We start from the raw sequence: 24589 nt of genomic DNA, 5'->3' as shown, positions 1-24589 counted from the left end.
TCACTGCTAACATATAGAAAAAATAAATGAAAATATAAGTTAGCTTTCCAAATATATATTGAGTGTCCTCGTTAGTCTGCTTCATCCTTCCCTCCAGGCCAGCTCCGATGACACTGGGAAGCACCGAGAGGGAAGAAACGGAGACCAAGTTCAGGAGTTACTGTGTGACTTCCTCTCAAGGCTGAGGTGTTATCACTCCAAAGTCAAACCTAAATACGTTTTCAGTGCTCAGTTGTTCACATTAGTCTTCCCTCTGCCCAAGCTGGACGCATTAGAGAATTGACAATCTTGCATATGGAAGTAATTCTTTCCATGTGAATCTTTGAATACTGGCTTATACAAAATATACACTCGACTACCTACTTTGCAAATAGCCATTATGGCTAGAGGTTAGGAAACAAGTTTGTTATGAGAGACCTGGGAGAACCAGGATGCCCGCAAGGGGATGGAATTTAAAGGGCTCCCGCCTTTCCCATGATGCCAGGAGGGGAAGTGGCTAAGGGCTACCTATCCACTGGAGTTTTGAGATACAGTACTTTCAAACAAGAGGTAGTCTACGGACCTCTGGGTAGAACATTGCAGCTGAGGCTGCTGTGAGTCTGAAAGACTGTCACCTGGCCTTGGAGCAAACTGCTCAGGGGGGTCATCAGCTCCCTGGGTCACCGAGACACAGCATTCATATCCCAAGAAGACTGTGATGGGCTCTGTGGTGTTTAGATAAAAAATTTCCCCATATGGAGACCTTGGTTGGCTGTATCCAGATCTAGGAAGGGGTCGCACAACCACAACTTTATGTATATATTTGCATTTTTTCCTAATGTCAGTGGAGTTCACTCAATTAACATTCCAATCACTTAAAAACGAATATTGATGTTCTGAGCATGGTTTAACCTTTTCTTTTCTCTAGTCACTCTCATGCCAGCGGTGTCCCCTCAAGTGTCGCTGGCCTGGTTCCACGATGTCAGATGTACACAGCAGAGAAAGGGGATACACCAGCAGCTGGAGGAGCTGAGCGGAAGGAAGGAGACTGAAACATACTAATCCCGTCTTAAGCGACAGGCACTGTGTTAAATGCTTTCAGATACAATACCACACTGAACCTCCAGGGCAACCTGGCAAGAGTATTGTTATGACTGTTTTCACACAGGAAGAAACTGAGGCTCAGAGAAATTAAGATTTGAACCAGGGTCCATTTAACTCCAAAATCCACGGGCCAGAAGTGCCAGTTCATTCTGAGCTCCAGAGCTCTTGGGCCAGGTCGCCAGAAAGCCTCGAGACAGGACTTGTATAATATTGAGGTCAAAGCTGAATCTAAATGAGTTTGACCTCTCCACTTAGCAGTGGGTTTCTCTACTAGCAAAACATTCTGTCAAGCTGTCTCCTGTTGGGTAAATCAAAATTCTTTCCAACAGAATGAAGACCTACTGCCATTACGAGAACGTTGCTGTCTTGCTCTTTCAGCTCCTAAATCCGCTCCTTGGAAGCCGGTCGTGGACTTCCCAGCTACGATTTTGCTTCGTGTGTCCAGAGCAGATGAACAGGGCTGAGGAAGCTGTAGGCAGACAGAATTAGTGATAATTCTTTCCCACAATAGTGCACTCCATTCTTCTAGCATACCTCAAGTGCATGCCCTCGGCCAAAACAGATCTGGCAAGAGGGAGATTAACAATGATGACAAAAATAGTCCCTGACTTGATAAAACAAATATCAGCTGGGTCAAGGGACAAGAACGGCCCATAACCAACCTTGGGATCAAATATGTTCTTCGTTAGGACAGGATTGCACCATCTTAAGTATTTTACCTCATGCTAACTCTGAAGTTAGACCTTCTACCACTGCCCTTGACCTTAGTCAATATTTGCAAAGTGGGGGTGGGGTGGGGGTGGGGGAAGAGTCTACAGATCAGCCGGAGAGGTAATGTAAGATATTCTGGAATAACCCTTTTGGTGTTCTGCAAGGTCATAATTTCCTATTTGTTGATCTTTCAGAATTGACCTTTGGAGAGGAGGTTGCTCCGGTGGATGTTTATGGGATGTTTTGCGCACTGTGTGGGGGTGAATTTTCATGGAATAAAACATGGCTTTGTCTTGGTCCGGGCTCCATAATTTCCTCTCAAGGTAAAGATGAGCTCATTTGGACATATCCGGCTCTGGATCAGCAAACACTCCGCATGGGTCAAATTCCAGCCCCAGACCCCGGGGCACTTAGGGAGCCCATTGATTTTCCTTTTCCTGAGGCTTCAGGGTGAGAGGTCAGGGCAGGTGGGGGTATGTGTGGTTTAGATTCCCTGTGCCTCCCAGCTCTGCCTCCATACACCCCCTGCCCCAGACCCCAATTCCCAGCAGGGTGAGCATTCGATCTCCAAGCGCAGACAAGTGTCAGCACCTGAGTGTGCCTTCTTCCCCCTCCCTCTCTTCCCCACGTTGCCCTCCACCCAGGCTTACCGTGTGACTTTTGTGCCATCTGATTCTCAGGGTACTTCCTTTTCTGATCTCTCACCCTGAACTCCACTCTTCCCAAATGAAGTTTTCTGCCTCTTTCCCCACCCCTGTCTTACCTGTGGTAGGGGTCTGCAAACCCATTATCACACTGACCCGAGAAAACACATGGCATGTGCCTTCTGCGTATTTGATGCCCCCCCTTTCTTCTACAACACACACGGGTACATGCCACTTGGAGCATACTCCTTTGAAGACAGGGTGTGCAGCTCTCTCCAGCTTGCTTCTTTTTTTTTAACCTTTCTTTTTTTTTTTTTAAATGAACCTTTTTTTTAAGATTTTATTTTTATTATTTATTTTTAGAGAGGGAAGGGGGGGGAGAGACAGACAGACAGACAGACAGACAGACATCAATGTGCAGTTGCTGGGGGTTCTGGCCTGCAACCCAGGAATGTACCCTGGCTGGGAATCGAACCTGGGACACTTTGGTTCCCAGCCCACGCTCAATCCACGGAGCTACGCCAGCCAGGGCAATGAGCTTGCTTCTTTTACCGGGTGCTCGGCCAGCATTGATGTGGGCTGTCCACTTGAGGAAAGGAGAGAAAAGGCAATAAGGCACCAATGGTGGTATTTAAAATGTCGGTGACCACCCTGTGGGGGCGACCATGTTCCCCATTCCCCACAGTTAACAATCATTCTTACTCTGACTTCCCCTTCCTCCTGCCACTCACTGCGCACACTCTACACTGGGCATTTCACATAGCTCATCTCAATGACTCCTACGTTTGAGAGGTAAGTCTTAGCAAAGAACAAGCGACGACTCGAAAAGATTAAAAACCTAACAAGCCATGGATGGGGCTTTGCTCGTAGGTCTGTCTGGCTCTGTGCCTCCTGCCCTCGCCATGAGTCCCGACAGGGGGGCTGAGCGTGGCTGCAAACCACCCCCCCCAGAACACAAACAGGACCACGGAAGCATCGATCCAGGTCGAGACCTCGCTCCTCCCCCCGGGTGGAGGCCACACGCCCCCTCTGTGCTTTTGTCTCCCAGTAGGTTCGCCTCTTACCAAAAAAAGTTGTGCTTGCTGGTTGAAAAGATTCAAACACTTCAGAAATGTGAAAGCAAATGTGAAAATGACCAGCTCACCTAAATGCTTCCTGTCTTGTCTTCACCCAAACATGCAAAAGTAATGGTTACTGTGGTGGTGGTGTGTTCTCCAAATTCTGTGTGTGTGCACGCACACGTATGCACATGGTAGATACAAAGATATACCCAGTCTTAAAAAAAAAACCCTAGAGTTACATTATACAAATATATTCCTATACTTACTTTTAAAGTTAACAACATATCACGGATAACTTTCCATTTCACTACACAGCTATCGCTCAACCTCAAACGTTTAATAGGCGCGTAATATTCCATAGGCCATGGAATTAAAATACAAATCTTACAACTGAAAGCACACATCAAATGTAAAAAAGGAAAAGAGTTTGTGTGTGTGGCTATGGGAATACAACAGAAAAACAGTTATCTTTGAGGTCAGTTTTATTGGAGTCCAATTTACCTTAAAGAGGTATAAAGGAACATAATTTTTAAAAAACAGTTCATCTAGTCAAGAACATTTAGTTTGCCTACCATTTTCCATTAGTCATATAACCCCATGATGCCTACCCCTGAACTTGCCACACAGGATGTAGACACCTCAACCGAGGTCGTCCCGGCTCCAGACCGGTGCCTGTGTCTCTGCCTTGTCCAGTCAAGGGCGACCACTGCTTCTAGAAGGGATTCAGGGAGCAAATGCAGAAAATAAAAATCAAGGTTTTGACTTGAATTTTTAAATAGGGTCTTCAAACTCAACCTGAAGACAATAGTCTTGGAAGACAAGACTTTGCCAGAGACTCCTTTTGATTTCAAAAGTCAAGCACCAAAAGAATCAAGGCAGAAAGCCTCATCTACAACAAAGAACAGAGAGGCAACAAGGGAGCTGCCAGCCTTGCTCATCCTCACTGGCTGGACGTCCTCTTCGACTGGGAGGCAAATAGCTAAGGGAAGAGACTTCATCAGACCCTACCCCTTCAACAGGGCCTGCTCCTTATGTCCTGGGCTGAGTCTGGGACTTGGATGCAGGTGGCAGAAGAGCGTGTCTAGAAGAGGAGATTTGTATCCATGTCCTATCTGGGACCTACAGTACAGTAGCAATGCAGAAACGCCTTGGGCCAAAACGCTGCGGCTGCAGAAAGGTGCAGATATGACGAGCGCCGGGAACAGAGGGCCTCAGACTCAGAGTGGCTTGCGACAAGAGTCCAACATTCATGGGGTCAGGCCGCTGGGAGAAATATGATTGGGAAGAAAGTGGTCCAGGGATGGCCTGTGGGTGCCTCAGTGGAAAGTGGTGGGAGCCCCAGAAGCCCAGTAGAGTGACAGCTATATTAGCAACACTCTAATATCACCCAAGTGACACCCAGGTGACAGCTTGGAATCAGGTGGCTTGGGACTCCTACTCAAGGACCAGAGGGGACAGCATTGTCAAACATGAGCCAAGAACCAGAAGCCTCCTCACTAACACCCAGGAACTTAGGTGCCACCCTAAGGGAAGGAGCAGAAAGGGGTGGGAGCTAGTCTGAAAGTGACTACATTGTTTTCTATCACTGGACAAAGATGGAGCTTGAGGGAGAGACTATGCTTCCTTGTAGGGAAGAAAAATCACACATTTAACCAAACCAAATATGTGGTTTTGTGATGCTACCTGCTCATAAGTGTAGATATCTCTAAAAAGTTGGCTGCTAGAGGTAGATTGGTAAGACAAAAGCATGCACATTTTAAATGTTCCAGATGTTGCCAAGTTTCTCTTCATTGTCTTGTTGCTCATAATGAAATTCTCCTCAGTGTCACCAAATTGCCTGGGATCAATGCTGCCCAGGTCAACACTGTTTAGAGCCTGAGACCTTGCCCTCTCTTCTTAGGATATAAACGAATAGGTTTTTATTTTAAGTCAGACACCCAGAAAAATGAAATTTTCATGATTCCTTTTATGTAGAATGAAGAGTCTGTTTTTAATTTACATTACTTTTCCGGCTTTCTTTCTTTCCTTTTAATTACTAAGGAAAATCTTTAAGCCCTGCTAGATGAATCTGGCTTTTTCAAACAGTCAGAGTTCCAAGAAGACAGATTTGAATGAGATGTGACGTCTGAATTAGGCAACCTGGCAAACTGAAATGGCTGAAGGAGCAAAGGCTACTTGGCTCCAGTAACAGGAGGAAGTAGGAGGCAGTAGCACACAGCGGTTGAGTTCCATTTTTGCTAGGAGGCAGAAAAAGCAAATCAACATATGAAGAAAACTTTCCCTCTTTTTCACCCAAAAATCTAGATCTTCTTTCATCCCAGCTTGTTATAAGTAATGAGCCCTGCTTGTTTGTAGTATTTTTTAAAGCTATACTGATTAATTGGATTTGCTTATATTTCTACTTAGGATTTTTTTTGCATTAAATTAATAAATGTGAGCTTCATGAAACAAACTGGGCAATTTCTATAAATGCGTGTAATTTATCTGTTTATCCAGTATCTGTTTTTGGATATTTGATGTAATTCACACATAAAACTATAAAGGCCAGGTGCCTTTGGAGAAAGAGAGGAACTTTTTTTGTTTTTGTTTTATTCTGTTTTTTTGGACAACGTTTTCAATATTTTTTTACATCCTTGGTTCCTTAACATTTATTTTTTACTTCCAGAAAAAATTTTACTATTCTTTTTGTTTAGAAATGCATCCATTTTTGCTGAGATTATTCACACATCTAGCCATAATGTTGATTTTACAAATTCTTGGGTATCAAATGAAGAAAAGATGTAAACAACACTCAGCTGGTAATATGTCATTATTCATGAGCACTAAGAGAATGCAGACACCACTGTGTCTCATGCCCACATTGTGCTCGGGTGCCCCATCATGCATCCTTCCCTGTGTCAGACTTCAAGACTTTCCTGCTCAACCTTACATCAGGTGCCGAGCTGTGAAGGGAAATCAGGGAAAACATTGCTCTGGTTACCAAAGATTTTCCAGCTGTGAATAATTGGAAGTAAAGCCATTGATATTGGGAATTATTTCCCAACAGGTCAAGAGTAGCAACAACGACAAGAAATCCATAGCTCCCATTTGCGTGGTCTAGAGCTGCACACACCAAGGAATTTCCAGTACCAGCGAGGCACAGAGTACTATTTGCACAAGCACTGGGGAAAACCCAGGCTTTCTCTACCCGCGGATTTATTTGCAGAGACACAGGCATTTTTTCCAGGGTGGCTGCCAAACTATCTCCTGAGCCTGTCTAGCTAGCACCTGGGCCACTCAGCAGGGGGCTTTGCAAATAATACCCTCCCCTTTGCCAGGGTAGAGGCAGCCTGAGTGATTCTGTTTCAGTCTCCTGTGGCACCTTAATCTTCCTAAGCTGCTCCACTCCTATTCTGGGGCCTACCCAAGCATGGCTGGCTGGGGGTACGGCCACAGAAGCTCTAAGTCTGAGGCTGAGGGTGAGGGCCTGGGGAAATGGTAAATGTGGGGCAGAAGCTTTCGTTTCCTGAAGAATTTCTGTGTTCTCCAAACATGAATGTCCTGGGAAGCGGTGATGGGTCTGGGTGTGGTAATTCTTAGGTCACAACTTAAGAAAGCATGGCATGATGACAAAAGCCAGCGACTGGAGAAGAAGGGGAACGAACAGTGATTCACCCCAAACCCATGTGCCAGGCTCTGTACTGTTTCTATAGTATAAAAATAATCTCTTTTTTGAAGGTTTGATAGAACTCACTTAAGCTAGCATTTATTTTAGTTTTCACATTCATCCTTAAAGATCTCTCACTCTACCCAATGACTGTTGGGTTGTTCAGCAGAATACCCCTTTCTTTAAATGAAGTTTTGGCAGAACTTGTTGTTGAGTACCCACTTTCGTACTTAGAGACCTGTTCTATCACACCCAGTGAGATCATTGCTGTTTTAAGCAAAGCACTGCTCCTTTTAAATGAACATTTTATTGCAGCCCAACGCGAAGAGGAAGCTCCTTTGGTTAAAGAAGTCCCAGTCTGGTGGCCCTTGAGATAATACCGCATTACCCGCAGGGCTGTTCAACCTGGGGCCTTGGGCTGCACGTGGCCCAGGATGGCTATAAAGGTGGCCCAACACCTTAAAACCTTAAACCTTTAGGCCTTTAAGACCCTTTTTGTTTTTTGCTCATCAGTTTTGGTTAGTGTTTGTGTACTTAATTAATGTGTGGCCCAGAGACGCCAAAAGCTTGGACACCCCTGTGAGAGATCTAGAAAATGAAACCCACTGTGTTCGATTATCACCAAAATTTCTTCAGTTCTAATCACTCGGTGGGGAAGGCCTCCAGCCTCTCATCACTCGCATTTGGTGTCCTTGGATGCAATGTATGAACACATAAAATGTATCCCTGTGTACCACGTGTCTGTTTTTATGCGTCTGCCACTGGAAGAGAGACACAAGGACAGTGGTGTCCTGATGTTGTCTCTACTAGGTGGCTCATCCGTGCGACCAGAGGGAGGACCGGCGCGTCCCAAGAGCACTACCATTTGTTAAAGGGCAGAGATGCTTACTGAACAGGGACGGGTCCCAGAGAGGAAAGGATCCAAAGTCACGTTTGGTCAACTTCCGCATTTTGTGCTGGCCTGGTCCTGCAACTTCAACGGCCTTTCTTAGAAGGAGCACTGACATTTTAATAAACGTGTCTTTTTCCCCCCATGTAGGACTCTTTCAAACCCAACATGGTGGCTCAAATGAGTCTCAGAATCCTTGAGCCCTTTATAATTCTTTTGATTCCCCTGGACGCTCAGGGGTTAAGTAACTTACCTTGGTTTCCCTGGCTGAGCCCCAGGAGGAGTTTAGAAATGGACTGATTGCAGCCAGCATTCCCAAACCCGGGAAGAGCCCAGGAAGAGCTCTCTTCACCCCAGTGTCTTGACCCTCCCCCTGCAAGAGTTACACTGTCGTCGGTGAAGGGAGGTGTGGCACCATTTCTTCCCTCAGTAATCTTTCAAAATCAGCCTTTCCTAGTATTTCCAAAATCAGCTGCTTTCCTTTATATATGATTCCTTGGTATTTTATGCCTTTTAAAATACAAGAGTGTGCCTAGACCCCCAAACCTGGTGATACAATGCAAATATTTGATGTTCTCCTCTGATTTTTATTCAGGTGCCTCAATCCATCACCTCAGCATGTATTAGTAAATCAATTGTGAAAATGCAATGATTTTTAATTGTCAGTCTTCAAGAAAAACTTGTAAAGCATTTATGATGAAAAGTGAAGAGTGAGTAACACCGGCCTTCTCTTCATTATTAGCCTGTGAAGGCGACACTTTCAGGAGTAACAAACACCCTACAGACGTGGAGACAGGCATGTGGAACGAGCTGTGTGATCCAGGTTCGGGTCAGCGTCGAGAACGGTGGTGCACACACCAGTGCCGTCATGAAATTTCGTCCCACAAGCAGTGACCCGAAGCTACATTTTTAATAAGCCCCTTAGCAGAAACAGTACCACCTGCTGTAACTCCTCAGTGACTTGGTCGCTGCCTGGATTGCCCAGTCTGTTTGAAAGCAGGTCAGTATTAAACAAGTACAAGATGGGTCAGTACACTGCTGCGAATGCCTTCTGCCTTTCAAGAGCAGGTTGGGGAGGGGATTTATTCTTTTTCTCCAATCAGGGAATAAATGTTTTGGCATAGAGGGACACAGGCATACTCTCTTGAATAATTTAATTAGGAAGACTGGGATTTAAACTTGAGCCTTTAGGTAGGAGAAGAGCCGAAAGTGAAAAAGTGCTGTTATCATTGAACAGTTTTGCTTTTGCATGGACTCCAAACAACCTCATGCTACCAGGGTCAAAATGTAAAGCTTCTGCCCTTTAGATGAAAGCAATAGGAGGAGTCTGAGAGCTTAAGGCCCGGTCCACAGTGATGCGGGAGACAGGGAAGCACAGCTATGGATGGTGCATTAACAGAGTCAACCACAAGGACACAATGATGCCTGCTAATTTTGCATGTTTCTGATTTGATTTTAAACCACAGCGAAAGAGACACAGGACATTTTTTATTTCTTTTTTCTTTTTTAAAAGATTTTATTTATTTATTTTTTTAGAGAGAGAAGGGAGGGAGAAAGAGAGAGAGAAAAAAACATCAATGTGCGGTTGCTGGGGGTCATGTCCTGCAACCCAGGCATGTACCCTGACTGGGAATCGAACCTGCGACACTTTGGTTTGCAGCCCACGCTCAATCCACTGAGCTATGCCAGCCAGGGATGAGACACAGGACATTTTTAGTAGCCATACAACCGATGTTCTTGGTATGAGACAAGTTGCCAATCATGTCTAAAGGAACACTGTAGAAAGGTTTTGAAATTTTACCCTAGTGCTTAGCTCTGAGTTCAACCAGAGCAGAGAAACAATACAAGCTCTCCCTCCCCATGTTTCCAGCGACACATTTGCCATCCTGTGACTTTTAGGAACATCCTTCCTTGTTTTTCAAGTCACTGGACATTAGCGATTGAACTGCCTTTAGTGCACAACATTGCTTTGAGCCAAAGCGTTTATTGTTTTTAAATTTTGCGTGCTAAAGTTAAGTCTGTGGGAAGAGGTTTCAGAGGGACATATAACCAACCACTGTAAGTGCCCAAAATGAAGAAAAGATCATTCCTAGGAGGTGCGCGCATCCATGTTAGGTTAGTATAATTAAGAACTGTAATAAAAGGGAAAGTCCGTACTTGATCTTACGGTTGCAACTAGCCTATTGCCCTACAATTCAACCCAGGTTCAAAAATTAAATGTCAGGCTTTGAAAAAAAATCAAACGGCGCTGAGCTTGTAATGTATATTTTATTTTGCACAAGCTTGCATATATACTGCACATACATTCAGTTTAAGAGAAGATGGAAGGCACACAAGGCAATTGGACTACTGTATCCTTTAAGTGGTACAAAGAAAAAGGTAAAAGTTTGGAGAGTATACAAAAGCTTAAAACACACAAAGTAAAACCCCCTTTCCCCCCTCCCCCCGACAACCTTTTATTTCCTGTTTTAAAATTTAGTAGCTGCCAAACTAAATTTTTACTTTTACTTTAAAATCAATTGTCTACTGCACCTTTTTATTTTCTTTTTAATATGGACAGGGAGTCTCATTTTTTAAAATCATATCAATTAATATTACAGTACATCCTTGGTAATACAAAATTGTACACCTTCATCAAATAAATTAGGATAAATTAAACCAATAAATTATGCAAAGTCTTCAGAACAATAGACAACAACAAAAATCCACAATTGAAATTGCCTCTAGCTAAAAAAAAAAATAATTGACTTTATCAGTTCAGTTATTGTACTATATTCAAATCAAAGGATCTTTATTACAAAAAAAGAGCTTAATAATGCTATTTACAACATATTGCTAAATAATATAAAGGCAGTGTTTTGTCACGGTTTATACTATATACACATGAGAAATGGCTGGGACAGTATTGGGAAAACCACGACTTTGATTCTTCTAGGTAGCGCTGAGACCAAGGCCAAACGCATCTGTTTCTCGAATTCTCATTTAGACGTGTTAATATACAGTTTTAAAATACTCTCCCACTCCCCCCGCTGCGGTGTGGTGGATTACAGTATTTTAAAAATACAGAATGAACACATTTTCACCAAAGAAGGCCAGTCTGTTTGCCTTTTCTGCTCATGTTTGTGCATTTTGGGGGTGGGGGGGTCAGATTTGCAAGAGGGCTCAGCTGAAAAGCCTCAAAGAGCCCAGGTGCGGCAAGAGTCCGTTATACTCCTAGAAGGATAATTATAAGAAGATGCAAAGGTTAAATACCAGTTTTGATCCCAGCTCTGAATACAAGCATTTTCGCTTTACTTTTAGAGATGGTTTACAACCAACAGATCTACAGAAAACAAAGCTGCATTTCCTTCAACATAACATTTAAGTGCAATACAGTAACTGCTTACTCCTATCAACCAGTCACATTCTTTTAAGGGGAGCTTTTTGAAAACAATGTCTCTTGTCATTTGCAAACACAGAGTTTGTACCAGAAGGAAACATGTGTACTATTCACACCAATGAATACTCTATAATATACACGGCAAAGAGGTCGGCTCTGTCCTCGCATGTACACCACTCCTTTCGGGGAAGTCTGTAAACCGCTTTTTCTTTGATGAATTTATTTGATTGCTTTGCGGGGGAGGGGGGCGTTCTATTTTTAAAGCCCCCAAATCTTCAGCTTTATGAGTGACTATAAACCTGTACGTGTGTATGTGTGTGTGTGTGGGGGGGGGGGGTTACTTACTATATGTCTTCATGTACATAGAAAATAAATTTCCTAAATTTACAGAAACTGCACTGCCCTTGCCCTTGACATCTGATGAAAGAGACTGTTATCTTTTAAAAGTAGAGAGCAGGATTTTCAAGAATGCTTTCAACTGTCTGCACAGTCCCTGTAATGTTCGTAATAAATTCAACAGATGTTGTGAGAATGTAGTTATTTATTAAAATCTCATGTCTTACGTAACAGCAGCCATGAGGTTAAATATTTACATTGCTTTATAAAAGTTCCCCTCTTGCTTTAGTGTTTTTGTTTTGCTTTTTTTGTGTTTTTAAAATTCTTAAAAATGATATTCACCCACATCCCTAGCACAGCAACAAAGATTCTGCAAACATAAAACACTTTAATTAAATAATACTCGGAGGCACAAAGCAAACTTCAGGAAAATGTGGGTGAACGTTTCCTTAAATAATTACTACCTCCTACCATCTTCCACATTGTTTTACCATTTAATGTGAAACGTCCTCATTAAACAGCCAGAGATACAGTAAGAATTAAGTGTTTCGTTGTTGCAAATAGAACATTCTTTTCACAAAACATAACAAATGTCTAAAATAGGTCCTTAGTTCTAGATAGGAAAAGGTAAGCTTTCCACTTCACACGCATATATATGTATATTTTTACATGTGTGTATATGTGTGTATGTGCTTTTGTGTTCACACATCTGCACACACATACATAGCACATGGTATGAAATATTGCTTCTATACTACTTTTCATTAGGCTAAGAAAACACAAGAGTTGCACCACAGTTACAAAAAATTGGCTTCTACAAGAATTTTCAAAACTCGAATGCTGCTCAAACAATTGAGGAAAAAATAATTTGCGGTATCAAACTGTTCTAAAAATTCTCTTCTTCAAAAACGTATTCTCCCGCTTTGTTTTAAAAAGACACAAAATATGCATAGCTATCAACATTATGTCAAACAGCCAGAAAAAAAAATCTAGTGTTTATTGCAGCTGTAGTAATTGGAAATAAAGTCAAAAAGATGGAATCGAGAGCCACAGAAGGCACAAGAACAATTGTACTTGTGGGAAAAAACTGGTATTTTGAAGGATTTAAAAAAAATCCCCCCGCTGGTGCATTTTAGGTCTAGGCACAGACTATAACCTCAAGTGTAAATGCAAAAACAATTTAGCAGAAAGTAAGTGATAATGTGGTATCTCAGCTTGGACTTGAGACTTTTTTCCCCTATGCCAACTGCCCCTCATCCTCTGCCCTCCCACCAGAGCAAGTTAACTTCCTCCCAAGCAGCCACTTTGCACTTGGAGAGAGTTGCGACAAGAGTTGGAAGATAGCGATCTGAAAGAAACAACCACCGAACTGTTACCCAGGACTTTTGAGAGACAGGCTTTTGTCATTTTCCAATGCCCTTGGAGGCACAAGATTTCAGATCGTAAAAGTGGGAAAACATCACCTAAAAGCAGAGTGATCTAGCTCTGTTTTCAGAACAATGAGGTGAGTTTGTCCTCCTGTTGCAATTTCTACCCCGAAATAATTTCCATGCCTCAGTGAACGCTCGGAGGATATTATCGTTGATAAGTGCATCTGCACGCGGTCGTGAGCATACACTGTTGCTTAATTTGGCCATTTAAATTAGAAAGGCAGGGAGAAGGATACTAAAAATCCAAGTCAGTCTGGAATCCACACCGAATTTGCCCCAGCTCCAGAAGATTCTAGCAATCTCACTACACAGGTGGACACGCTACGGGTTTGCCTTTGACTTTGCAAATGGCAGCGCACTGTTGGTGCGAGTTCCGCCGAACAGCCAAGACCTAGTGGTGTTTGACGGGACAGTGAGGGCTGCACTCCTGCTCAAGAAGCGAGGCAAAGGAGTGGGACCGAGGGTTGAGGTGGCTTCCCTACTTTGTGCGATGGGATTTTTTTTCTTTTGGTTCGCATTTTATTCCAAGGTAATGATTATCTGAATGTCCCCCCCGACCCTACCCCCCCCCACCCGCCCCACAGCAAGCTGGGACAAGAACAACTGGGACTGAATGGCTCTGCGTGTGTTATGGGGGGCAGCGCGAGCCGGGCCATGTGTTGGCTGGTTGGTGGCTGCTCCGGCCAGTGCCCCTGCACTGCCCCCGCCACGGCAGCCAGTCAGTCCCCTCAGTGGCTCAGGCCGGCACAGGACCACGCAGGTTCATTTAAAGTCAGCAGGTTTTAAGGCTTTGTGCTGACAGTAACTGCCTTCATCCATTCCTGTCCATCAGCAGAATCTATAAACGACATGACCTTACAGCAATGGGGTCAGCTAGTTAGTCACGTGGGTCGACCTGCATCCTCCCAACTCAAACACACGTTCATAGCAATTAAGGGAAAATGTTTATGTTCTGTGTGATCTAAATACCAGGTTTGTTACTGTGTCATTTTTTAGGAGGTGTATGTATATCAAGCGACCTAAGGGGAGGGAAGGGTCGGAAAAAAGCCTGGTGAGCGAACAAGGAATTCTTACTGCATCTGCACACAAAACCCATCTAACACAACACGTGTGAATGCCACATGACTCTTTGAGAGCAAGTATGGAACATCGTACACCTTGGAAAAACTGAAGAAAGGAGGAAAAGAAGAGGAGAACCGTCAGAGACAGCATAAAATAGCAGCTGGCTTTCTTACGTGTGCTGAAGTGGTGTCTTTCGGGTCGACCCCCAGAGGCTGCTCTGCGACCCACGTGTCTCACATTTTGGTCAACACTCACTTCTGAGTCCACAGAGACCTAGCAAGTGCTTTAACGTGCTACACCTAAAATGAAGACATGCTTGAGGAGACCGTCACCACTCTGAACGTCCCTCAGGGCAGTGCAGAGCTGAACACGGGAACGGGTCATCTCACGCGGGCTCCTCTGAGGAGTTGCAGGCCCGGTCGGCTCAGGGCTGCCAGGAAACTTCTGGTGTAGATGGGACTTATATGGCCAAGCTGGGGTATCCCTTACTCCTTACTATAGGAAGTTATTCAGAAATAGTGCTTTTTTTTTTAAAAAAGAGAAGTGTTAAATATTGAAGAGAAATAATAATTCTTTTAAGCATATACACAAAGTTGAGCAAAGAGTAAGTTTGAAACTTATGTGCCTTTTAATAGCTGGAGCAAGACAAACAGGGAACGAGGACAAGGCGCAGGGCTGTCTCTCTGGGAAGCACGACACAGACTCCGGGTGAGGACGGACCCGCTCTGGGGTTCAGAGGGGCGGCCAGAGGCCCACCGGGGGTTTCCAGTCTCGTCTTAAAGGAGCCACTTTGGTGTCGGACTGTGCTGCCTCCGTAGGAAACTGGTACGAGTTTGGGGCGGGGGAGGGGGGCTGCCATTTCTCTCAGGAAAGGCTTGACAGTTATAGTGATGACTTTTCTTTTTTAAATTTGGCCTTTTGTGACACTTTTGAAATATGAGCTGTTCATCTGCCACTGGCATTATTTTTAAGCATGTAATAAAAAAGCTATTTACTGAGTTCAACCCAAACAATATATTTAAGTTTTTGAAGTGGTTTCATTGACTTTTCTGACCTTCACGGCGGGAAAAAACGAGGGACCTGGCGCCCGCCCGCAGAGCTGTGCCGTGTGGCGGGCCCCCCTCTGCCGACCGGCCTGCGCGGCAAAGCATCGGTCCGGCAGTCCGGCAGAAGCGTCTTTACCGGACAGACGCCTTCCCTTATGAATACGGACTTCCCACGTGTCAGCATTCCTCTCTTCCCTGAAAACTAACCCTATGTTAAGTCTCCACGTGTTAAGGGCCTCGGGCAAAAGTAACTAAAGGCAGAAGGAAAAGAACCATCCCCTCGCGATGGAAAACCAAAGAAAGTGAGAGAAAGATGATGAAGAGGAATTACCAGCTCATTTCGGAACGTCTCCATGCCTCCCATACACAGACATATGAAATCAAAATCTAGACACGTACAACTTGGACATCCAAAGGGGATTGCTACTATTCATACATTCGAAAAAGAGTTGTTGGAATTTCTACTCATGAAGCAGCTCTTGTAGGCAGTTCGGGGATTTGAAAATCTCAGGGACTTCACTATCCAGCTTGCAGATGACCTTGTATATGGCCTTCTTCCAGGAAGGATCAACATCTTTGCCTGCGATAATGGCATTGAAAAACTCCCGTAACGTGATCTGTGCCACTTCCAGGAATCTCTCTGGAACCTGCTGATACAAGGAGACAATGGCATTAATAAAGTTTTCAGTTTCAAGCCTTCAGTTCTTCAAAGGAAACTGAGCTACGTTCCTTCTTTCAGAAAGGGGCCTGCGTGGCACCTGCATTTTCTAAAAATGGCCGGCCTCGCTTCTCTTATGTAAAGCTGTTATATATAGTAGCATTGTAATGTGGGGTTGACAACTCTGTAGAGCTTTGGAGATGGACCTGTGCCAAGGACGCATGCAGACCCACTGAAAGGCTAGGGTTCCGTCGTGGACACTAGCGTAGAGAAAGGGAACGCTCTGTTGGGATTCCTCTCTTCTGGAGTGTTCCAGAAGCAAGCCTCCAACCAGTCTTTCGGAACGGGAGTGGTATCTCCCTTTGATTTCCATTGTGAAAACAAAACGTATTCTCAAAAGTAGAATAGTCAATAATTGGCCTTTGATGTGCGCTGAACCCAAGAAAACCCAAATCTCCATCGCCTGCCTGTGTCAGAGGATGACTCAGATGCTAAATTGTCCGACTAAAGTAATCTGTACTACAAAACGCTCTACATACAAAGAGGAGTAAGAAAACAGCCTTGACACTGAGTCCCAACATATGAAGTTTGTACCGAACCTAAATTCTATATCAGAAAGTACTTGACCTTGAGATAGAATTGCTCCATAAGAGAATCATTTGGGAAGCTGATAATAATAATAAAAACTAACATTTTGGGAGTGCTTATTTTGTGTTGGACACCGTGTTATGGATTGAAGATGAATTATGTCATTCAGTGCCCCAACATCATAATAATATGATGTTATTATCCCCATCTTAAGGTGAGAAAACTGAGGTTCATAGAGATCAAGGGGATTATTCAAAGTCATTAGAATCCAAGGTAAACATTCTCCAAATATTCCTTTTAGAATCCCTAATTGTTAATCCTTTTCTTCCACAGCAATTAGTGTATGTGTGTAGCGTGCGTGTTTCTGTGTCGTGCGTGAGCCTAACTGTTTACTTAAGAGTCTGACCTCTTGTCTAGGGAAAGGGGCAGCTACTGGTGCACTGACTTAGTATTCCAAAGCATGGCCTATCTCTCCCTACACCAAGGTAATGGATTCAGAGAATCATTCCACGAACTCCCGTTTCCAAACACACATCAACACTCCATAGATCTCTTTTAGCGGCGGGCTGCTTCTGCACTCGCGGTGCCTGATGTTCACAGTACCTGCAGACACGCGAGGAAGGCCCTGCCTGTAGATGTCCGTGTGGACAGGTCTGTCTCCACGTGTAGAAAAGGTGAAAGCGCGTCATCTCGGTTCAGACATCCCACTTATCAAACTGGGAGGGAGGTGTTGTCCTGTGGAACATATGTGATCCTTTTCTCCCCACCTTTTCTCAATTTGTGCAACAGACCTCTCCAGAAGGATAGTAACTGTTAAAGAAAACTAGAACGATCCCCATTTGTACACAGACTATATGAAACATTTCAAGTCAGGCAAAGAAGTTCAGTGCTTCCAATAGTAAGTCATTTGTCCTTTGAAAAAAAAAAACCTACTAACTCCCCAGAAAAACAAAGAATCTAGAAAGAGTGAGAATTTTGAGGGGCACCTCCCAAACACACACACACACCAGCCAGCTTCTCAGGACACAGCTCCCAACACTGCCTAAAAAACCGTCAATGCGTAAACCCGGCTACCCCAGCGGCCATTCCCCGCTGAGAAGTCATCTGGATTTTCTAAGGAACTCAAGTGATTTTCCCCCAAATCTCCCGCATATACATGAGTACTTGTGGTACGGGAGGGTCCTGGAGGAGCGATTAGCACTCCCACTCACCTTATACTAAATAAAAAGTCGTTAAGCAGTTTTGCTAAGTACTCTCCCTTCTTCCCCCCAAGATAATCCTTCCCGTCTGATCGCGCGGGCATTACTGAGAGACGGAATCTGGCTGGAGAAGAGTTAGGCGGTGCAACTACCCACTCTAACTACTTGGTTTGGGAGCTGTTAACCAAATGCTACAGAAGCATAATCACAGGCATTTATTAAAATAAACATTTCAAGAAGTGTGGCTTTGCTGGCCATCGGCAACAGAGCCATGATGAAGATCTATGTTCCTTGCACACTCGGGCGTGCGGCACGGCACGGCATGGAGAGAGCCGTGACTGCAGCGGGCACGGCAGCTGCTCCGGGCAAAGTCAGAGGACACTCGAAGCCCCGCGCCCTCCCAGGACCCCACTGGAGGCCTGGGAAGCCAGGGGCCAAGGTCACAGGGGCATTTTTTAAAATTTCTCTGTTCTTTTTTTCTACTTTATTTTTTATTGTTTATCTACTACAGTTGTCCCAATTTTTTTCCTTTTTGCCTCCCTCCACACAGCCCACCCCTCTCGCCCACAGGCAGTCCCCTTCTCCGTCGTCTGTGTCTGAGAGTCACTCATGCATGTTCTTTGGCTAAGCCCGTCCCCTTCCTTCCACCATTGTTTCAGAGGAGGAAGATCCACGGCCACGGCCACGGCCACACCAGTCAGCACCAGAGGGAGGGCAGAGCACTTCCAGGACTTGCCTGAGAGCAAATCAAAGTCCCTGCTTCTGGGGAGCGTGCAGCCTCCGCCTCACTACTGCTTGCTAATGGTATTCTGTGGGTTCTATCCTGCGTTAAACATCCGTGTCTCTTGGTAGTGCTCTGGGCCTGTCCTTTATCACCTTTTGTATCTGTCTTCCGGGCACTTAACTTTTCACCTATTTATATCTAGTCGTAATGAGTTCATCACAAGATGTCTTTAGATAAAGAGCCATGGTTTCTTCTCTGCACATCCCCATAATGCCTTGCAGCGTATTTTGAGTAGTCTTTGATAAATAAGTTCATAATGAGATCTCGCCTTCTGTTTTACTCCATATTGCTTTAGCATCACACTTATGTTCTCCCTTAATACTTAAGACAAGGAATTTTAAAATAAGATGGAATTTAAAGAGTTGGAATAGGTCTCAGGAATCATTGTTTTATAGGTGAAGAAACTATGAACTCCTACGAGGGGAAGAAATCACAAGATTACCAGATTTGTGCAAAAATAAGCTGTGCGAGTGTCTTTCCATGAAACCGTGCTGGAAAGACACTTTCCACGAAAACTTTTAAACGCATGTTCATTATTCCCACTTAGTTGAAGCATCAAAACTCAACAGGCTGTGGATCTGTGACTGAGAAAAACCACAGAAACGTGAGTTACTTCAAACTAAATGGGAATGCTACAAAGGATCCCAGGAAGAGACGTTAGCGTTTGGTTTATGTTTGAGAAGGGATGCATTGTTTGCAAACACGTGAAATGGACTGCTTACTTACTTTGAGGCAATACTCATACAACAATTTGGGCTAAATAAAATACAGTTATGTTAATACTAGAGCAATTCATCTCTGTTTGGTGGCTCCAGAGAGGTAAACGGGTGGGTAGCAACTGATCTCCTGAGAGCGTGCCAAGGAATTCCGTCCCCAGGTAGAAATATCACCCATGAAAAAAGAGCTCCTTGCCTCTCCACCAGACACTTTCCCCAACTTCATTTAACGGAGTGAGCTGGGAGGGGGGTGCTGTCTGATGTTTTGGGGGGGTGTCTTAGAATGCAGAGAGCGATATTGCCCATATTTTTCTGTACCTCTTCACACCTAATGGATTTCCAATCACTAATAAACATCTGCAGAAAATCCCTTAGTGACAAGTAATCCCTTATCTAGGTTTCTTTTAATAGAACCCAACAATGTGCAGAATGAACCCTAGAGTATCTCCTCAGCATCAGGTGGCAACAGTCAATCAAGCCCCTGGAATGCAAGACAATGCAGGCGGCGGGAGGGGGAGGGAAGGCCATGCCTTTGGACATGCCACAGGGGAAAAACAAAAGGCTTCCAAAGTCGCTGGCTGGAGCTCCGGGGCTATTGTGGGAGCTGCTGAGCTGAGTGTTCTTCAGGAGAGGGGAGTGGAAACTTTGCTCTGATAAAAGGCATCCCAATATAGGAGCCTCACCCCAAATGGTCTTGCTTCTCCTTGCCTCGCCACGAGGCACTTGAAGGCACTCACGGATTTGAAGGGGGCTGGCTAGCAGCACCTACCAATCTCATCGCAGTTGTTTGTACTTGATCTCCTCCCAGCAAAAGAGGGCCCTGTGGTCTTGGATGAGATGGGGAAAATGGGAGGATGTTTCAAATCTGCTCAGTCAGGGGCCGGGGGGTGTGCACAGCATGCACACACAGCGCACACACATATGCGCAGGTATGTGCACACTCAGTGTGTTGCTGTGTGGATGGTTATTTTGCTCTTCTTTTTTTTTTTTTTAAATCAGAATGAGTGGCAAAGACACATTTTCCCCCCTGTCTTCCTCCTCCTCTTCCCAGTTGCTTTACCTTCAAGGATGATTTGTTTTATTAAACTGACTGTCCCTAGCCTCTGCAGTACATAATAAAAGCCTGACATAGCAGGCTGCCTGCCTTCTGTGTCCTGCAGACACTCATCATAAGTGTCAGGACATAGCAAGGTTAGCGGTCACTGAAAGTGTGCTCGCTGGCCCAAACCTTGCCAAACGCTCTTGGCAGCTGAATGAATGTCACAGAGAATAGAAGAGGAATTAGAAAGGTTAAAACGAAGACAGCCTCTCCTATTTTCTGGAGACAGAGAAGCTGATTTTTCACACCTCTGAAACATCCACAAGTTCGTCCATCGGCCTCTCTCAGGGGACCTACACCTTGCCCCTTGTGCACGATTCCCCATGGATGCCTACCTTTTCCCCTCCTTGATCTCCTTAAAAAATGGTCCACTGGCCCAATTTCATCAGTGAAATGATCTTTGCTGAAATGGACAGAAAACAAACCAGGCAGATACCTCTCTCCCTCGCCCCTCACCAATAGGACTTGAAAGGACTATCAAGCTTATCAATACATCACAACGGAGATCATCTTTTCAGTTCATCTTTTTAAGTACTGTTTTTTGGGGGGTTTTTTTGGAGACTTACTTGAATGGGAAAATGGAAATAAAAACCTATGTATGGGCAGCTGTGGCTAGCCAATAGAGAAGTAAAAGGCTGGCTAGTATTTTGGTGAATTAGTTTGTGTGTGGATTTTCTTTCTTCTTCCTCCTCCATTTTTTTAATACTATAAAAGGGCAATAAAATGCTGACTGTAAGAAGACAATGTCAAGGAGAAAAGGGTACTGGTATTTTGGATACTCTTCACTGCTCGCCTTGGAGAGAGAGTTATTCTTGTCACAAACCCTTTTGTCTGCATCTGCTGACTGCCTGCCTGTAGCCAGCAGCATACTTTAACTGCTTTGTCACCTCCTAACATCACATGCATCAGCTGTTGGGCTTTTGTTACGGGTATTGTAGAACTAATCCGCTGTGGCTGTTCTACTGTGCAGTAAATAAAACAGAAACGGGCTTCTCAGACAATTCTGCATGAATATTTCAGATGGCTTTACAACTCCGATTCACAAAATCAAATAAATAAATAACTCCCACAGCCTCCCTCCCCGCCGCGACCCCCACGCAGAAACAAAACCCCTCCGAGGGGACCCAGATGCCTCCAAGTCCACTGCATTGACGGCCCTGACGGGAGCCTTCAAGCAATTGTCTCGGAGGAGTTGAAAGAACAGTGCTCGCTCAACTTCAGCGCCCTGCGATTCCTGTTTATTACGAGAGTTAAACACGGCTAACTCTGAAAACTGGGGAAGTGGGTTTGGAAACCTGGAGAGCTCCTTTTCTCCTTGGGCTTTCTGAGAAACAACAAACAAACAAACAAACATATACATGTGATGCCATTGGAGATGTATAATTCGAGTCGCCTTGTCAGGCTGCCTTCATTGTTTCCATCTGCATTTTCTTCCCTCCCACTCATCTGAAAGGGGTCAGTGGGAGATGCTCATGCATCAAGTTCACCCTGAGAGCCTTCCCGAGTGTCTAACCTGGGTAGGAGCACAAAGGGGAAAACCAACTTGGGGCTGGGTTTTTCAAAACTGAGTTTACGTCAGGAAATCCCCCACAGTATAAACAATGTGCTAACTATACACAAGGACGCATTTTCTTGGATGGCTTCTAAGCGTCTTTGGAGATGTCAAAAGGGGAAAGGGAACGCGCACAGGCCCACGGAGGTCCTTAAAGAGGAGACAAAGTTGAAGCGCCTTCTGAGCATGCGTTCGCCCTGGTGTGCGCACGCTTCCTCCAAACAAACGCTCCCGTCCCTGCTGTTTGTTAAGTAAATATTGATCAAGGAGAGACCTATCTCCTGACAGCGATGGCACAAGCTGGGGGCGGACACTGCAGACAGAGTGCACTCAGATGGATCAACTCAGATGCTTTAGTAACTCCTCGTGGAGATTATCAGATGACAAGGAGAGAGCAGACACGTCATCGCTGCTCCTCTCTACTGCCTCGCTCCCACTGATTTCTCCTGCCTGGGGCAGAGGAGAGAAATCGTGGAGCTGTGAAATACGGTTACAAGATGCTGCTCCTACGGGTCTCCCCGCTGCAGCCAGGCATGCCCGCGCTGACCCTGTGTGGACAGCCGGGGACCAACTGGCCCTTCAGAAGGGCGGCAGCGGTGTAGGATGCTATCAAATCGTGGGCTTGTATCCCAACACCCTCTCACTTCGTTAGGAGGAAGGCTCACATGGGAAAGCGAGCATGAATGTGCTTTGGAAAGCAGAAAACATCCCCCGAATGGAAGACGGTGGTCTGAACCCTCGAAGGGGAGCCCAGTTCCTGGGAGGCGCTGCACTGTGACTAATACATGTGAGCCAAGCAGCGTTTTGACAGGAGTTTTGAGCAGGTTTGCTTGGGTGATTTTACTGGCTCCGTCAACAAGTAGAGAAAAGTTGCTTTGTGTCTCCAAAGTTTTATTTCGGTCGTCTCACGATTGTGACTTGAATCCCTGTCAAGAGCTGAATGGGCAAGTCTGCTCCCCTGGGAAGGCCAGCTTTAAAATCATCTCTGGAGATGAGGTTGCGTGTCCAGAATGCTGCGCCCTACGGGCAAAGAGCAAGGCGCCGCATTTAGGGTGCCCACTAAACAGCTACACAGTGCTTGTATTTTATTAGGATGCTCAAACCTCTGTGTGGAAGGCCTGGCGTGATGATCCCTGGGCGCTGGCCGAGAAGCTGCCTGCACATGCCTGCCAGGTTACACCGACAACTGAGCTTGGACCTGAGTCTTTTTGTTCTGCGGCTTCAAGCGGCGTTCAGCTTTCGGGGCCCTTACAGGACAGGAGTGATGTAACGCCCGTGCAGTTTTAGGCCCAGGAGTGGGGGCTCACTTCCTAGCGACATGTTTGCTACTTAAATATGTGAAGAGAAAATGCCTTTAGGAAGTGGCAAGAGTTCAAGGCCATCCTTAAAAAACAAAAAAAAGAACCATCAAAAAGCCTGTGTTTCCTCCGTCTAAGCAAAGGAACACGTGGCAATAACAGCCTGTCTCATTTTTTTTGCAAACCTTCAAAAGAACAATGTTCTGTTGAGCAAAATTCAGTAGCATTCTGTAAACATTAATTTAAGGAAATCAATAGACTCAGTGAGCTAAAGCCATATTGCAAGATAAACTGGCCAGAGTGCCACTTTATCAAATAGATTTTCGTTTTCTCAGCTAGATAAAGACAGTTTCAAAACGGCGCAAACGTGTTGCAACCAAGGTTTGAGAAGTATGTGGCCTTCAAACAGTCTGCTTGTTCCTACTACAAAGCTGGATAAACATACTTTAAAAATGATAAGATGGCCCGGAATTGATTCAGCTTTCAATTTTTACATATAGATTTCTTGGTTGTCTCACAGGGAAAGAACAAAACAGAAACTGTGCACTCGGGATAGAAAACGTACTTGGGGGAAGGAAGGGGTTAAACTGTCTTGAGAAAAGGGGCGCTCTGGGGGCAGTCAGTCGATGCCTGCCTTTAAAAAAGAAAGGAAGAAAGAAATCTTTATTCATGCTGACCTGATGGGCAACAGGCCTTCTTGCCAAAATCCAAAAGCCAAACTCTCTCGTGGGTTTGGGATCAGAGGTTTCAGCTGGTGGAAGCGGCTCGGGTCTGTGCTCGCCATGCACTGTCATGGTAATGCGCGAGGGGGTGGGGGCAGGGGAGTCGACCCAGGGAGAGGCTGGCGGAGGTCTGGGAGCCAGACCCACACAACAGCCCCCACGTTCCTCTCCACCAGCCTGAAAGAGCTGCAAGGATAATTAGGAAAAGTGGCGAAAGGAAAGCAGGTCTCTCCGTCTGTCACCGCGGCGGGGACCTACAGGGAGCTGTGGCAGCGCGCTTCCAAGTCAGACGGCCTGACTTCCGCTGCCACACCAGCCCTTCTGGGTGCCCGTAGAGTAGCAACCAGATACGGCCCAACGGAGGAAACGTAATAAAAAGAATGAACGGTCACGTGGGGCCTGCGAGGAGCGAGGCTCAGGATGTGCCTCGAACGGACAGCCAGCGGGGCTCCATGGGAAGGATCCCAGGAAGTGGACTTCGGTCCTTGGTGCAGCCGCAGGCAGCGGGGCTGGGGCCCTGAGTATCTTCTTTGTTCCCTCACCTGAATTTGTGTCTTTATCTTTTAGGAGTGGCTATTTAGAAAAGGCAGAATCCACACACAAAAAAATCTGCACCTTTAAAATGTTGATAACAGGTCTTAATTAAAAAAAAAAATGTTAAGAGCACCAACACTGCTAGAATTGAC

General features: G+C 45.1%; 1 protein-coding gene across 6 annotated transcripts in view; it reads right to left on the bottom strand.

The window, feature by feature from the left end:
* Positions 1 to 15155: 15155 nt before the first annotated feature.
* The window catches only part of PROX1 (prospero homeobox 1), a 46126-nt gene continuing 36692 nt past the window's right edge, over positions 15156 to 24589 (bottom strand). For 5 of the 6 annotated variants that reach the window (XM_036015056.1, XM_036015058.1, XM_036015057.1 and 2 more), the window contains exon 5: positions 15156 to 15937. In XM_036015056.1, the coding sequence (XP_035870949.1) occupies positions 15749 to 15937 (189 nt within the window). In that variant the 3' untranslated portion in view covers positions 15156 to 15748. The remainder of the gene's footprint in view (positions 15938 to 24589) is intronic. The other variant, XM_028530904.2, reaches the window with a different exon arrangement.

The sequence above is a fragment of the Phyllostomus discolor genome, chromosome 14, assembly GCF_004126475.2.
Source record: "Phyllostomus discolor isolate MPI-MPIP mPhyDis1 chromosome 14, mPhyDis1.pri.v3, whole genome shotgun sequence".
Lineage (NCBI taxonomy): Eukaryota > Metazoa > Chordata > Mammalia > Chiroptera > Phyllostomidae > Phyllostomus > Phyllostomus discolor.
The sequence above is the reverse complement of the archived record's forward strand: the minus strand, read 5'-3'. Positions and strand labels throughout refer to the sequence as shown.